General features: G+C 37.5%; 1 protein-coding gene across 1 annotated transcript; it reads right to left on the reverse strand.

The window, feature by feature from the left end:
* Positions 1-891: 891 nt before the first annotated feature.
* On the reverse strand, positions 892-15,113 carry RGD3 (ROOT GROWTH DEFECTIVE 3). The gene is made up of 29 exons (XM_087330358.1): positions 14,806-15,113; positions 14,057-14,306; positions 13,402-13,496; positions 12,966-13,186; positions 12,448-12,505; positions 11,014-11,092; positions 10,527-10,870; positions 10,267-10,375; positions 9,071-10,175; positions 8,741-8,873; positions 8,590-8,658; positions 8,305-8,516; positions 7,964-8,204; positions 7,705-7,863; positions 7,125-7,541; positions 6,598-7,035; positions 5,855-5,974; positions 5,152-5,628; positions 4,269-4,810; positions 3,694-4,195; positions 3,535-3,603; positions 3,199-3,303; positions 2,879-3,103; positions 2,516-2,776; positions 2,378-2,427; positions 2,158-2,267; positions 2,004-2,086; positions 1,537-1,746; positions 892-1,434 (listed from the first exon to the last, which is right to left on the reverse strand). The coding sequence occupies exons 2-29, from the start codon at positions 14,106-14,108 to the stop codon at positions 1,255-1,257; spliced, it is 6,666 nt and encodes a 2,221-aa protein (XP_087186484.1). The 5' UTR covers positions 14,109-14,306; positions 14,806-15,113; the 3' UTR covers positions 892-1,254.
* Positions 15,114-15,497: the final 384 nt, after the last annotated feature.

Here is a 15,497-nt window from a genome sequence, read left to right on the forward strand (position 1 = left end):
ATCTATGGAAAAGACCAACTAACATGATTGTATGCTTTTTCCAAATCTAAATGAATCATAATCATTTCTTGATGTGTATGTTGAGCATAATCAATAGTCATTTGAACATCCAATACATTATACAATATATTTCATCCTAAAATAAATATGTAATACATATTGGGTGAATAAATTAAGGTAAAAATTTCTAAAGTTGGATAATGTATTTCAAAAAACTTTGTACAACCCTCCCATCAATGAAATAGGCCTTTGTTGATGAGATGCCTAAAGGAGATGATACCTTTAATATCAATTTGATTAACCCCACCTTCTCAAGCATGAAACCAAATTCCCAGCAATGTTAAACATTTACATGAATGGACTCTTAAGAATGCAAGCATAATATTTTAAAAACTTCATTTATAATACCATTTCAAATGTGTAACAATACCTTTTCCACCTTAGCTTCTCCAAAAACAGCATCCAACTCTTGACAAATATTTGTCTTGCTTTCAACACATTCTCATTAATAATCAACTCTGACCCAATCCAATTTTCATTTCTTATCCTTATTCTCATAACCAAAACAAGGTCAAATGATGACTGAAAGAGCACCAATATGTTTCATTTCTCATCCTTGTTTTCAAAACCAAAATAAGGTCAAAAGGTAAAGAACACCAATATGTTTCATTTCTCATCCTTGTTTTCAAAACCAAAATGAGGTCAGATGGTAAAGAACACCGATAAGTCACAAGAGCTTTGCAAACGTTTCAGGTGGATTTCAAAATTGCTCACATGTGTACATGTACAAAATAAATATGTGAGTATATATGCTCCCTCTATTTAGTGCAATTTCTTGAGTTGCTTTTGGTCAAGTATCCATGTTTCTCACATATGTTATTACATAAGAAGGATGGGCAAAGATACTTGGCATTAGTAGAATTTTACAATTAACGGTATAACTCTTGCTCTTGCTCTGCATTGCAAAATCTGAAGGTGTTCCTAAGGGGAAGTCCTATGGGAAGTTGACTTTATAGATGATGTTGCCAAAAAATTTAAGGTTAACATTTTCATACACAGGTCTGATAGAGAGCACACAAAAGCCACACTACCTTGCAATCTATACAAACGGGCATCCTCCTTGGCTTTTGTCTGTAAGACCATGTAATCGAAATCTATCGTACATTTGAAGTAGCATCCTCTTGGAACTCTCAGCATTTTCTGATTCAATTTTTTTACAACCATTTCATGATACAGAGCATGATCTAAATTAGTTCATCCATTCAGGCGTGAAACAAACTGATCGAGATTATACTCTTCGCTATATTGGGATTGATCCCAGAGCTCCTCCAATCCACTTAACATCGCCTTTAAACCTTTCCCTGCACCAGTAGTGGTTGATGCAGCAATAGCATGATCTTCGTCTTTTCCATGTTGTTTTGCTTTATTCTGACTCTGCAAAATAATGATAGATCATATTATTTATCATGTTTACCGAGTTCTAAACACAGCAAACAAAAGATAGGGTCTTTTTAATGGCCATATTATTTATCATACCTTCCCAGCTCCCGACACTGAGAAGAGGTCAAGCAGTTGACCAGTATCCATTTTATCAAGGCTTGCATTTTCAGCATTAACTACAGTGTTAGCAACAGAAAGTTTGAACCGTTGAAGACTCATTACTTTCTCTTCCAATGTGCCACGCATAACTAGTCTGTGAACATTCACAACTCGTTTCTGTCCTAATCTATGAGCTCTGTCCATTGCCTAGAAATCCATGTACAGATATAAATGAGTAGTGAAAACTCAAGAAATCAATTCAATTGTATTGGCATTGTAAATAAGAAATCTTCCAACATAAACATGCAAATAAGGAAAACTTCTTCCACTTCCCTTTTCTTCCACTTTCTTTAACATTGATCCAAATAAAAGATACTTCCCCAACCACATCAACATTAAAATGTTAGGTAAAATTAGATGACTTAAATTACTAGCTAAGGTAAGAGCAAGAATCATCATTGTACCTGAAGATCACGCATGGGATTCCAGTCGTGTTCCATAAATACGACAGTATCTGCTGTTGTTAAATTCAGACCCAGGCCTCCCACTGGAATTCATACAATTAGAAAGTCTACACCTTATCTCTAAATATAAAGAACGTTATGATCAGACAGTTACCATGTGTTGTCAACAGAAGTACATCAATGGTTGGATCAGAGTTAAAAGCCTTGACAACATCAAAGCGTTTATCAGGTTCAATTGATCCGTCCAAGCGTAAGTATGTCACACTGCAAATTAAAACCTCAGTCAGTCCCATAAAGGGAAAGAAACAGAAAATATCATATCATAGTACCAAAGCAGTTAGTAAGAAACCGCCATGTATATTAAAGAGGCATACCCCTTCATGTGGGTTTGGAAAAGATCTTTCTCAATTATGTCCAGAAAATTCTGCAAAAAAGGCAAACAGTTAGAATGACAATAAAGAGAATTTTGCTTCTCGTTTTCTGGTTGGTAAATAATGAATATTCCCACTTACTTTCAGCTGTGCAAAAATAAGGACACGATGTTGTCCACCTTCATTAAAAGTGGGTGAGTCCCCACTTCCTGACTGAGTGCCTATACCACATTCTTCCAGAATTTCCTTTAAAGCTAAAAGTTTTGGAGAGTGATGTAGTTCATGGAGATTAATTTTTCCGTCTTTGCCGGTTTCTGACCCGATTGAATCTAGCTGGTCTTGATATTTTTCATCAAGAACTAGTAAAGGATGGCTACAAAGCTTTCTTAAATATTGTAGGGCCTAAAAGATAGGTAAAGAAAGAAAACAAGTTTTCATCTAGCAGAAGAAACATATGTTCCATCAAGTTACAAAGACTGAAGTTTCTGTACTTTGGAAACAGACCTGGAAAACATGTGTCGGTTGTCTTGAACTTGGTTCCTCAACAATATCTGAAATAGCAGTCTCATGCACAAGGTTTGCTACCTCAGACTTCACCTGAGAATGTGAGAACCTATCATAGAGCCTCAATTGAAGAGGGCTTAAGTCACAATATCTATCTTGAATAATCTTTGGTGGTAAATCAGCCAAAACATCATCCTTTGTGCGTCTTAGAAGAAACGGCATCACCTGAAATTCCAATATCAAGCAAAACAAGGTATAAGAATTGTTCCCTGAAAAAACACACACATTTGATCTTTTTTATTTAAGCTTCAAGGGAATACCTGTTTATGTAATGCTTCCATGGCAAGTGCACCTGCCTCAGCTTCCTTAGCGGAACATTTTGCATCTCTTGCAGCTAATATAGGCTTACCATACATATGCTGGAACTGCACCCAATAACAGATCATTGCTCAAAAGGATGTCAGCATAGTTATTTATTTTTAGCCCGTATTATCTTAGTAAAGTAAAATGCAAATAGAAGAAATTCAACACATGAAAAATCCGGTATTAACCCATATAGTCTACATGATGCAAAATCTAAATAATTGGCATCATATAGAAAAAATATTTGACTGAATAAAAATGGTTCACTCCTGAACATGCACTTATCTTATTACCTGGCGTTCTGTTCCAAGAAATCCTGGCATTAGAAAATCAAACAGAGACCATAGCTCCAGAACATTGTTCTGCCAAAACATTTAACATCAGTTTTCAGTCGCTAATGATATGTTTAGAGTATTTAACATCCAGAAACATCCACATCAATGATAGCACACCTGTATAGGAGTGCCACTGAGAATCAAACGATGCTCTGCCCTTAACTGCTTAACTGCTATAGTAAGCTTTGATTTGGAATTTTTAATTATGTGACCTTCATCCAAAATACAGAAATTCCAAACAAACTTTGAAAGGAATTCCACATCTTTACGTAATACATCATACGAAGTCACGATAAGGTTATGACTATCAATTTGAGACTGCAATTGAAGACGATCTTGAGGTGTCCCTACATATTGCAAAGGATTGATAATTGATGCTTGAACGAACTTCTCTATCTCAAACACCCAATGACCAACTAAAGTAGAAGGGCATATAATTAGAGATGGCAGTAATTTTGCATTTGAAGTGGACATATGCGATTCTTGACGTTCTGCAATGTCCGATGCTACTATCGCTGATGCTTGTAAGGTCTTTCCAAGGCCCATGTCATCACATAAAATGCCATGTAACTTGAACCGCTTCAAAAATCCTAGCCAATTTATTCCTTCTTGTTGATATCTGAAATTAAAATTATTTACAATTATATTTTGGACAAGAGACCAAGAAGACACTAAAAAAGCTATAGGCATACCTTCTTAGAGAAGTCTTCAACTCCACTGCGAGGTGATAATCATCCACACGGCTATTGTCAAGAAGTTGTTCCAAAAATCTTGCATCCTCAGTACTTCTTGATAGTAGTGATTCATTAAGCCCAGGCGGAGTGGTTACCCCCTTGGCCAAAGGAAGTAAAGGAACAAGAGCAGCAAAGCTATGTGTAACACTTTGCCTTACAATAGAATCAGTATCACTCATGCAACCCAGCAATGGAACAATGAGAAAAGGTGCATATGGTACTAGATCAGCTTGAAGTCCTTCAACAAGAAGCATCAACAGCATACTTGCACCTTGTCGAGCCTCAACAGAGAGAGCATCATCAAGCATTGGAGCACCATTTTCCAACACAGATGCCATCAATGGTTCTCTCCATGCTTTTGCCATTGCTGTTATACATTTTGCTGCCATTAACCTAACAGCTGCATGTACATGGCGTACACAACCAAATATGGCTGGCAGGAGCATTATAAGCTGTGTCTCCAAACTTCTATCTAAAACTGGAGTGATTGAGCAGATAACCTGTAAAATAAATTTCAAACGTTATGTCAGAAAGAAAGCATAGACCCAGGAATATCAAAATGCCACTCTTTTAGGAGTACGTCCCAAATTGTAAATATTACGGCTTTTTATATTTTGCAAAATGGCACTCTTTTTTCTGTAATTGCCCATCCTTAATAAATCTCAAAACCTTAATCTTAAATGGAGTTAAATAAATTGTGCGCGATTAAAGCACATGACAGTACATTAATCAAACTTTGTATTAGCAATTAAGCAATATCTCGCAATACAAACACGAGTGACATTTATATCCCCCTAGTAACTTCCATTGTCAAAGACATATACAAGGTTGAGGGTTATGCCTGCATGTTATTGATCAAAGCTTGCGGTTCTCCATGTTGAATGATGGTTCCTGAATAGCTGGATGATTCTATTTCCTGTGCTCCATTTGAGGACGCAGATAGTTTCAGGGCCTCAGTCAGACAATCCCAGAGTCTTGGTAGTTTTTCAAACAAAGAGCCTTCAAACTTTGCACAGAGAAATTTTAATGCAAATTCTGCACCCCGTTTGGTGATTGCACCTTCCATTCGTGACCTTTCTTCTGCTGTGGATACAATTGGTACCCTTTGCCTCAACCCTGAAGTTTTTAAAGCCTCAATATCATCTAGGTTTATGGATGTTGCATTTGCTGATGTTGCCTGTGGCGTCTCAACTGGATCAGCACATGTAAGAGAGCATATTTTTTTTATGAGCTTTTCATTTGGACTGGGTCTCCTCCCTACACATTGTGACATGGTCTCTGCTAGTGCATCAGCTGCCATTTGTTGGAGTATATCCTCCTATAACCCAGTATATCATAACATTAGACCTAGTGAAGAACTCAAGCAGAAGAAAACAATGTTGGGCACAGTTTTGGATAGATCAATATGCAGAATTTTAAGTCTAAAAATTGTATATGCAGAGCTTTGTACATTCTAAAAATGTTGAAACAACTTGAAAATGTTTTACCTATGTGGCATATACCCATAAGTGGCCAAAACAGGAAATACCCATGTGCGTACCCACCTGCTCCCTTTTGATGGCTGCCATTAAGGGCTGAATGACAGGATTGAGTTTGACTGGTAGCTCTCCCATCCATACAACAGCTCCCGCAACAGATGCCATGACACTGACATGCAAGTTACCCTAGCAGAAACACACATGTGCTGGTTAATTCCAGAATACAAAAAATGTATACTTTTAAATGCAGATTAGTATTCCACACTATCAATAATTGTAATACAAATGTGATGTCTAATTCTATGCAATTCTTTTTCCTCGGTTGTGTGGACAAAGAATGGCAATTTCTAGAATACAAAAATAGCCTCAACCACACTCGGGCTATTAAACATAACATTGGCAAACAAGCATATGTAAAAAGAATCACCTCCCTTGACATTATTTCTGATAAACACCATATACAATATTCAATGTTCTATTCAAACCCTTGCCATTCTATGTCACATAGGGGATAACACTGTTGATTATTGAAGTATTTGCCAGTATCCTTTTGGCGAGGCATTTGGCATTTGACATTTGTGCTATGAACATTCAGTCAGTCTCTGAATAATATTGTAAATGAATATTCATGCTATGGGAAGCTTCTCAGAGCATGCAGACAGAACAAGAAATAAAAAGTTGTTATTACAAACAAATACATCATCAATCATTAAACATTAAAAGAAAAAACTACTGAAGGTCAATTCTTCATCAGACAATATGAAGAAAACCTGAACCACAGGTATGCTCTTTCCGATTAATGGGTGTACCTGTAATAGCTTCAAGTAGCCAGCCGTCGCTAATAAACGTTGTCTCATTGACTCAATGAAGTCCAAACCAAGACTCTGTTTGTCATCTACAGCAGCATGAAGAGATAAACTCTCAGCTGCAATCTTCATGGCTATGTCTATTGCATTCTCAGCACCAATCTTCTCTAAAGGCAAAATATGTCCCTTTAAATAAATCCCAGCACTTTCTGCCTGTTTTATTAAGGATCCAGCCTCATTTCTCATTTTTGAATATGTTCTTGCTAATTCTGCATAAGGCAATTGAGAATCAGGATTTGGAGCAGATGGGTCACTGAAGCTTAATAGCCTTATGAGTTGCATATGGAGGGTTTTAGTATCTCCAACAGCCTGCGAGAATTCAGCATCACTTGCACTCTTTCTTAGCTCCCTAAACCATGCAGCTAAAACCATACACGTAACCTGAAAAAGCAGTAACAATGTTGAAGTAGCAATTCCAAATTCAAATAATTGTAAAGATATCTCACAGTATCTAAGAAAGAGATCAACACCTGTCTTTGAACTCCTGAAGTAGAAGAAAGATAGCTTGAAAGAACTTCCACCAACATGTTATGCAAAGTAGGTGGCAGTGAAGATGCCATAACACCCAGTGCAAAAGCTGTTGATACTCTCATTTGCACAACCGATTTCTCTGTGTCTGAGCCAACAATAACTTTCCCAACTCCAGAGAAAGAAGCATCAGAATTCCGAACTTCAGTGTTTTGATGGTGGCTATCATATGCAGAGGCTGAACTCTCCCCTTTAGATGCCCTGAGCTTTGCAGCAGCTCTGACATGGCTCCTTCGAGGCAATGTTGTAGGAGAAAACATCTTAGACGCTTCTAAAGGAGAACCTGTAGCAGTGCTTGCTAACCTCAACCATGAAGAAAAGAATTTTTGAGCAGCAGATGCCAGATCCTCCTTCGGAATCTGGGAAGAGAATACAAAGAATGTCAGTATTTTTCATACAATCAATTTAAAGGAAAACATTACAGCTTTTCTTTATTTCCCCAAATGCCCCTAAGTTTCCATGAGGGGTTTATGAGTTTCCCCATCAATTTAATGAGCTGAAAGTAGTGGAGCTTGTCTAAACCTGAAGTAATAGTCTCCAAACCCGTTTCGAACATTCAACAATAGAAACATCTGACTCAAGCAGTAGATTTTGATAGATCAATCGGAGTGCATCCCCCACTATAGGAACTACCCATGAAAGTCCAGCCTCAGACTTTTTGCCAGATTCGAGAATTCTTTCCTGGAAGAATTTATTGATCAATAAGTGTCCTTCAAAAATCCTATTCTGAATACACCCAATAGTTATAAAAAGCGAACAATGCACATGCTTATATACACACCAATGTAGAAATGGCTGCATGACGAACAGATGAAATATTGTGCCTCATGAATGGCCATAAACGAGGAGTTAAAGTTGACAACAAGGAAGGGTCATCCATATGTTTTATTTCATCTTCTGAATCGTCATCTAGTTGAATAGCTTCATTTAAATCAAACATAGGCCTTCCATCTGCTATTCCAACGGAAAGCTCTCGTGCTATATCTTTTTGAGTATAAATTTCTGCTAATAAATGCATCACACTAAAAAGAAAGGGTCATACATAAGTTATAGAAATCAGTAGGGTAAGCTAAGCTCTAAATCAGTACTACAAGCTGTGAGTTTTGAGTATTAACATCATACCTACTAGTTGAAGGGCTGAGATCATCAAGATCTAAAAGAATGTCCCATAGCAAAAGAAGAATGGTATTGACTGAATTTTCTCCAGACGCCACAATAGCTGCCGCAGCTGGAGTCATGGCCTCTGCAGCCACAGCTCTGACGTCATCATCCCTATCCTCAAGGCCATTTATACAAGCAGGTAAAACTCTAGGAAGTAACTCTGGTAGCATTTCCTTTCAGAGAAAAGTAAAAATATTAGTTTCTTAAGTAAGTATCTGGTGCTTTACATATCTGATGTTGCAGTACCTGTCGAACAGCTACTAAGTATTTTATTCCTAGCAAACTTCCATGTCTAACTTCCCACTCTGGACGACCCTACAAAATTTATTAGTGATTATAGTCATTGTCCAAAGCTCATTAAGAGTTATTTCAAGTTAAATAAACCTAAGCAGCCCACCTGCATCTGTAGAAGAATGCTGAGTGTTTCATGTACTAAATAAGGGTGCATTTGTTTAAGAACAGCACCTAGGACTTGTGCACAGGTTTCCCGAACAGGTGCAACTACTTGGTCAGAAACATAATCACCAAATCTGCATTAAGGAAAATATTGCAAATCATCAGAATCCCATTTACAAATTAATATAAAAGAATTACAATAAATATAGATACTAACCACGCAGAGCCTACTAATCCAAATTATTATAAAGGAAACGCAGAATACAATAAAAAGGCCACACTGATCCAAATTACTACAAAAGAATTGCAAAATACAATAAACAGACCATACCGATCCAATGAGAAAATACAGAGGAATCGGATAGCACAATCCTGCAAAAAATCTGTATTGGAATCCCAGGCACGTTCAACTGTTCTATATATCTTTACAGCTTTACTGCCTTCTGGAAGAACAGAGAGGATACCCATGCTACTTCTGGCCACTTTTTCTTCAGCTAATTGGTTTGTGCTCATCTCACTGCCTTCATCGATAAATATACTAGGTTTGACTTCTTCATTCAAGTCTATCTCGGGTTTGACTGTCATATTTCCAAGAGAACCAACTTCTACAGAATCTAAGCACTCTTGCTCTAGTTTGATAGCTTTGGTCCCTAAAGAATAATCCAGCTTCACATCAGAACATTCTTCAGAAAAAAGGCCTATATTTAAATCTATTTTTTCTTCTCCTTCCATTGCAAATGCAACTTTCTGATGATCAACCATCTCATCTTTGCAATGATCATCTACCGTATCAACATTCTGATGTTCATCCACCATATCAACCTTCTGATGATCATCAACCATCTCAACTTTCTGATGGTCAACCACCTCAACGTTCGGATGATTATCATTCATCTCAGCACTCTGATCATCATCAAGCATCTTGGGTAAAACTTCCTGATGATCATGAACCATCTCGGAATCAACTTTCTCATGATCATCTAACATTGGGGACAATACTTTGGGATGATCATCAACCATCTCAGAAGAAAGTTTATCATGATCATCTAGTATCAGGGACAATACTTTTGGATGATCATCAACCATCTCAGAAGAAACCTTCTGATGAACGTCAACAATCTCAGACACACATGTCTGTTGATCATCAACTGTCTCAGATGAAATTAACATCTCGGACACAATTTCCTGATGATCATCAACCAGTTCAGACACAACTTTCTGATGATCGTCAACCACCTTGGACACAACTAGCTGATGATCATCAACCATCTGTGTCACAGTTTTCTGGTGTTCACCGTCATTAACAGATCCAATCTTCTTATGAGAATCAACCCCACAGTCCAGGTTCAAGTCAACTGCTTGTACTGCAGCACAAGATGCCTGAACACTGAGAATTTCTCTCAAAGCCATAATGCTTCCATGTCGGATTTCCCACACTGAAAAATACATGTTGACATTAAACTGGCAATATATTTTGAGAAAGCTTTATTAATACAATTATAAAATAACGATTTACACGCAACTAACCAGGATCGAACATATCATGCATGAGCTGCTCCACAAACGGACCAAAAGGCCAATATCCTTCACCAGACTGCACAACAATATCTTCATCAAGGACTGCTTCCATCATGATCTGTAAAAGACAGCACTAAGTTAGACAAAAAATGTCACGGACATCATAACTATTACGATTTACCAACAATTCAGAACGAGGCAAGTTAAATATGAGAAACTGATTTTGACTCTAGATTGAATACACTTAGGGTAAAGACTGTTCACCACACCTTGTCACCACTTGGTTGATCCACTACAATAGGCTTTATACTTTTGGTGCGTTTAGAACTAGGTTCATCTATTTCATCATCATCACCCCAGCCCTTGGAGGCTTCTTTCATGGATTCTTTAGCCTTCCGCTTAAGTAAATTTCTCTCTCGCGCACTGAGTCTTCTTGGAAAGTTCGTGGGAACCATGTTGGCAACTAGCTGTTGCACTCTCTGTTTCCCCTCTGTGCTATGATAAACACCACCATATATGCCATGCCCATTCTCACTACCCATTCCTCTCTGCATGATATCATCATCTCGAATCATGTCATTTATATCCATGAACTGCTCGCAAACATCAAGACCTATCCAGTAGCATTGTGTTAATGTAAAGAATAATAAATGATACAAAAATATAAGAAAAAAGTATCCATACGTTGTTGATACAAGAAGAAACAAAGGTTTCCTCATGAGAGATTACTTGAACTCAGTTACATCAAATACTCACCTAATCTTCGGCTTAACATCTGCTTCTGGCGTGCTAAACGGTCGGCTGGAGTCTTATCATCCATTCCAACATCGTATTCCTATAAATAGAAGCAGTGTGAAAGGTACATGATAAGCATTTTTATAGTAATTATGTTTCCAGATTTAAACAAGAAATTGTATTGACCACAAATATGTCAACTCTATGAGCGGAAATAAGGTAAGCAGCAGGTAGAAGAAAATATGAAAACGAACTACACGAATTTGCCTTTCTTACTTTCATAATTCATTATTAGAATATCAGCACAGAAGAGGTACAAAATGTCCTAGTGCACACTCTTGGAATGTAAAGTATTTATCTCTTCAGAAGAATATGCAAGGGAGAAAATAGAGGCTAAAATTTATCACAAGACGGAAACCCTTGGCATAAAAACAGAGTCCTTATAAAACATAAAGCACATTTCAGTAATAAAGGCATCTAGAAAAGGCAATGCTGGTATGAATATGTGCAGAATCCAGATATAATAATTTTTTAACCCAAAATAACTCTTCATCCACCAATTCTAAAAAACGAAAAACGATCAAATCTTGTTCGTGAGTTGGTGGCTCTTGCTTGCATCTACCTAAAGCTGAGATAATAGTAGTAAAACCTTTGAACGAATCATCACCATCCAAATGTCAGCTTGTTAAAGTACATCAACCTGAACAAGCTCAGTTCTTATTACATCTTGCTAAAGTACAAACGTCAGATTAGAAAACCCAAATGATTTATCCTGTACAGAATTTCTGCATTTCACTATTCTCTCAATGAAACTTCATCACTCTGAGCACCTCAACTAGTGAAAAGTTCATCTGGGAACAAAAGTACATGGGTCATTTAAACAAACCCTCTGATCTGTTATAGAGGCATATGATAGGTCATTCTTTACTGGCATCCAAAGCATGCTAATGTAATGGTGTCATCAGCCCTGTTTGCATCCTTTTCTATGTGCATGTCAAAACACATTTCCTTCCACTTGTAAAGAGACACTTTATCCTATGTCTTCTATTGGTCTCCTATGGCCCTTCATACATAATAACAATTTGTTAACACAAAGAGAAAGACTGCAGACCACCTAAATAAATATATTTCTACAGCTGTGGATTATGCAAAAGACAGAACCAACATTAAGACATTCGTAAACCAGAAATCAACCACTATATTCAGTAGTTAAGCATCAAATGGAAGTTCGAAGTTGATATTTTTACCTTTCCTATTGATGATGCAAAGTACATCAGTTCAAAACTTTTTCATGAATAAATTCATTTAAAAAGAAATTTCATGTCCACAGTTGTATAAATAAGAATGTGTATGGAGAACCATAAATTCTAAGGTATAAAGTACACATCAAGTTGAGAATTATTTCTACAATCAAAGAAAATAAATATGGCAATGGCTTTATTTAATAATACAAACCTGCCCCCCAGACGAAAGCAATGGTGCTCCATAGTCCATGACCTTCTTTATGTCAAAACTGCCAAATGTTTTTGAGGTTAATAATCTGACAAGATGTTTAATATGTGCATGTGAGCAAATATATAATATTATATGTGTTTTAAATATCTACACTTCATTTCTTGTTTCTTCTTTCCTTCTACATGCACAAAACTTACAGGACACCACAAAGGAATCAATCTAATCAATTCCTTTGAGCTGTTCCGGGCGTTTTGTGCATGTACAAGGAAACAAGAAACAAGAAAAGTGGATTAACCTGTTTGTTTCTTTACAAAGGCCAAATGTAAAGCGTTTTCCATGCATACAGTACGAATAGCTATGTATGACTCAGTATGCACACTATTAGAAAGGGGTATTGAGCTGAGCATATTCAATGTTTTACCACAAAATCTACAGAGAAATTATAAGCAATTGCACTTGTACATAACAGATATATATACTTAAATTAAACGGAACAGTAAGATACATCAAGTTTATACCTTCGAAATGATAACCCTTTACTTGAGCTCTCCTGAGTGATCCAGTTGGAGGCCAGAATTGTATTTAAATCAAAGTTATAGCCCAACTCTGAGAGACATTTCTGTGCATGCACTATGAGATCCTTTACTGAGGCATGATTGGAATTTTCAGCAATGGCCCCAACTGCTGTGGCTGCAGCTACACGAGTATCCCAATTCTTGCTGTGAATGAATGGACAAACCTGTAAACAAAAGTATATACATCATCAGCCAGGAAAAAAACATGAACCTATTTTTTCCTTATTGGTGTGCATTATCTTCTAACAAAAAATGATTCTGTTTTGAACGGACTAAATTAAAGAACAGGTGGCCAAAACTTTTTTTTAGAAAGAAAATATCTCCAATTCCTGGTTTACTACCAGAAAAAAGAAAATATATCTCAAACCGGTTAGTCTACCTTCTTCAGCAGAGCATACAGGTCTTCCGGACGAGCTTTAGCTATTTCTCCAATTTGCTTGGCTGCTGTTCTTCGGGTGGCCAAAGTAGAGCCAGCTTCACTTCTGTCAAGGTTAACAGTGGTACATCCGAGAAGCATGCATTCACAATGTGCTTAAAACACCTAAAAACACATGAGTTATGCAAACTAAACAATCAGAGGCACCTGCTTGAAAGCCTCAAAAAACATCTCAAGGATGCAGTCAGGTGTACAATATAACGAAGATAAAGGAAGATGCATTCACATTCTGCTTAAAGAACATCCACAACCTGCTTAAAATACCTATGGGGAAACTGAAAATAAAAGCACTGTACTTGTTGCTTGAAAGCCTCAAGTAAAATATCTTAAAATTTCAGTACATTCAAGATGGAGGAAATGCTTAGTCTGTATAAATATATACCTCAATGTTAAGTGAAAGCACTACTGTGGAAACTAAAACTGAGCTTAAACATGTTTTATTCTTGACAATCAGGAGAAAATCAAATTATAGGAAGCATTATATCCAGGTAAACGGAGATATATTCAAATTTTCTTAATTTACTGATACAAAACAAGAAAAAACACATTCTGTTGATTAAGAGACAGAAAGAAAAATAAAATTATGTAAAAAGGATACTGTCAAGAAGAGTAAGCAGACGATTAAGGCGGGAAGACTGTTGCTGAGCCATAACTTCGCACGAAGAGTTCAGGTGTAGCGAAGAAAGCTTTTTACAACGTTTCAAAATCCTTCAGAAGAAGGCGAACATCTCCACACATTTTTTACCAGAAACACATGTTACAGTCTGCATATGCTTATATATATCTGATGAAGCTTATCCAACAACAGAAAAACACGTTTCTGGCGAGCTTCTCGAACGGACCGAACTCTGAAAAGTTGTGAAATGGCAAGGTGAACGTATGCGACGAACAGAATAAACGAAAGAACGACGAAGAAAACGAAAACAAAGTTTTTGCAAAGAAAATGGTCAGCTCAAGAAGCAGAAAGAAAGAAAGAAAGAAAAAATATAGCACGAAGAAAGATCGAATATGTATGAAGCAGAAAAAACAGAAAGAAAGGGAAACCCTGTGAAGAACGAAGAAAGATCAAGTTGTGATGAAAGACTAACAGAAGAGACAAAAAAAGATACCATAAAAGAGACGAGGAAAGAAGGAAGACCGAGGTCTGTCCAGTTGTGAAGAAATTTGAACAGAAGAGACTAAGCACAAAGGATGAAGAAAAGACACAAAGAGAGAAACCATGTCTCTGTTGAAAAGAAAGATAAGAAGGAAACTGCTCCGTCAAGAAAAAATTCATATACAGAAAGAAAATTATTTTAGGTTTACCATATCAAACGGATAGAGAAAGGGGGGAAATACAAGATTTACCTCCATGGAAGCTTGAGGAAGACGAATCTGGAAGAAATGAAGAAACCGGAGCTTCCCGGACCGAAAGATCTCCAATTCGGAGGCAAAACCAGGTCTGGAAGCAGAAAACGGGAGGCAGGAGAACAAGGAACGGGGCAATGGAGGTGAAAAGAAGAAGTAGAAGAAAGGAGGAAGAAGAAACAGGGGAAGAAGAAGCAGAAGCAGAAGGAACGGGATCCATCGCCATGGATCGAGCCTTAGTTTTATGCTTTGCAGAGAGATCTCTCTCCTCTCTCGCTCGCTCGCGCTCGCGAGCAGAGGGCCTTGCGAGCGCCGTCTGAGGCGATGACGGTGCCCCGCCGTTAGGCTAACGGCGCCGCTAGTTCTCACGGAACCCCATCCCCCCCCCCCCCCCCCCTAGAGAAAAAAAGAGAGAGAGAGAGAGAGAGAAAAAGAAACTGTTTGTTTTTCTTCTTTCTTATTTTATCGGGTAATTCTTCTTTTCCCCCGATTATTATTTCTTCTCTCTCTCTCTCTCTCTTCTGCATTCCTTTTCTTTTCTTCCTTCGTTTCTTCTTCATCTTTTGCTTCTTGCGTTTTGCTTTTTCCCCCATGCTTTTCTCTCTTTCCTATTTCTTTCTCTTTCCCCCCCCCCCCCCCAATGCATCCACATCAAATTTTATCTTTTCATAGAAGAAGCCTTCTAAGCCATT

The sequence above is a fragment of the Azolla caroliniana genome, unplaced genomic scaffold (assembly GCF_043228905.1).
Source record: "Azolla caroliniana isolate FFs.n. ecotype wild unplaced genomic scaffold, voAzoCaro1.0.p SCAF_14, whole genome shotgun sequence".
Lineage (NCBI taxonomy): Eukaryota > Viridiplantae > Streptophyta > Polypodiopsida > Salviniales > Salviniaceae > Azolla > Azolla caroliniana.

What these genes read in the sequence shown, in the direction of transcription:
- RGD3 (XM_087330358.1), bottom strand. Translation starts at nt 14,108, where the DNA reads ATGGCTCAGCAACAGTCTTCCCGCCTTAATCGTCTGCTTACTCTTCTT. An exon ending in TTTGGAGACTATTACTTCAG is followed by an intron (nt 7,542 to 7,704) that starts GTTTAGACAAGC and finishes TTCTCTTCCCAG; the next exon opens with ATTCCGAAGGAGGATCTGGC. An exon ending in ATCCCATGCGTGATCTTCAG is followed by an intron (nt 1,747 to 2,003) that starts GTACAATGATGA and finishes ATGGATTTCTAG; the next exon opens with GCAATGGACAGAGCTCATAG.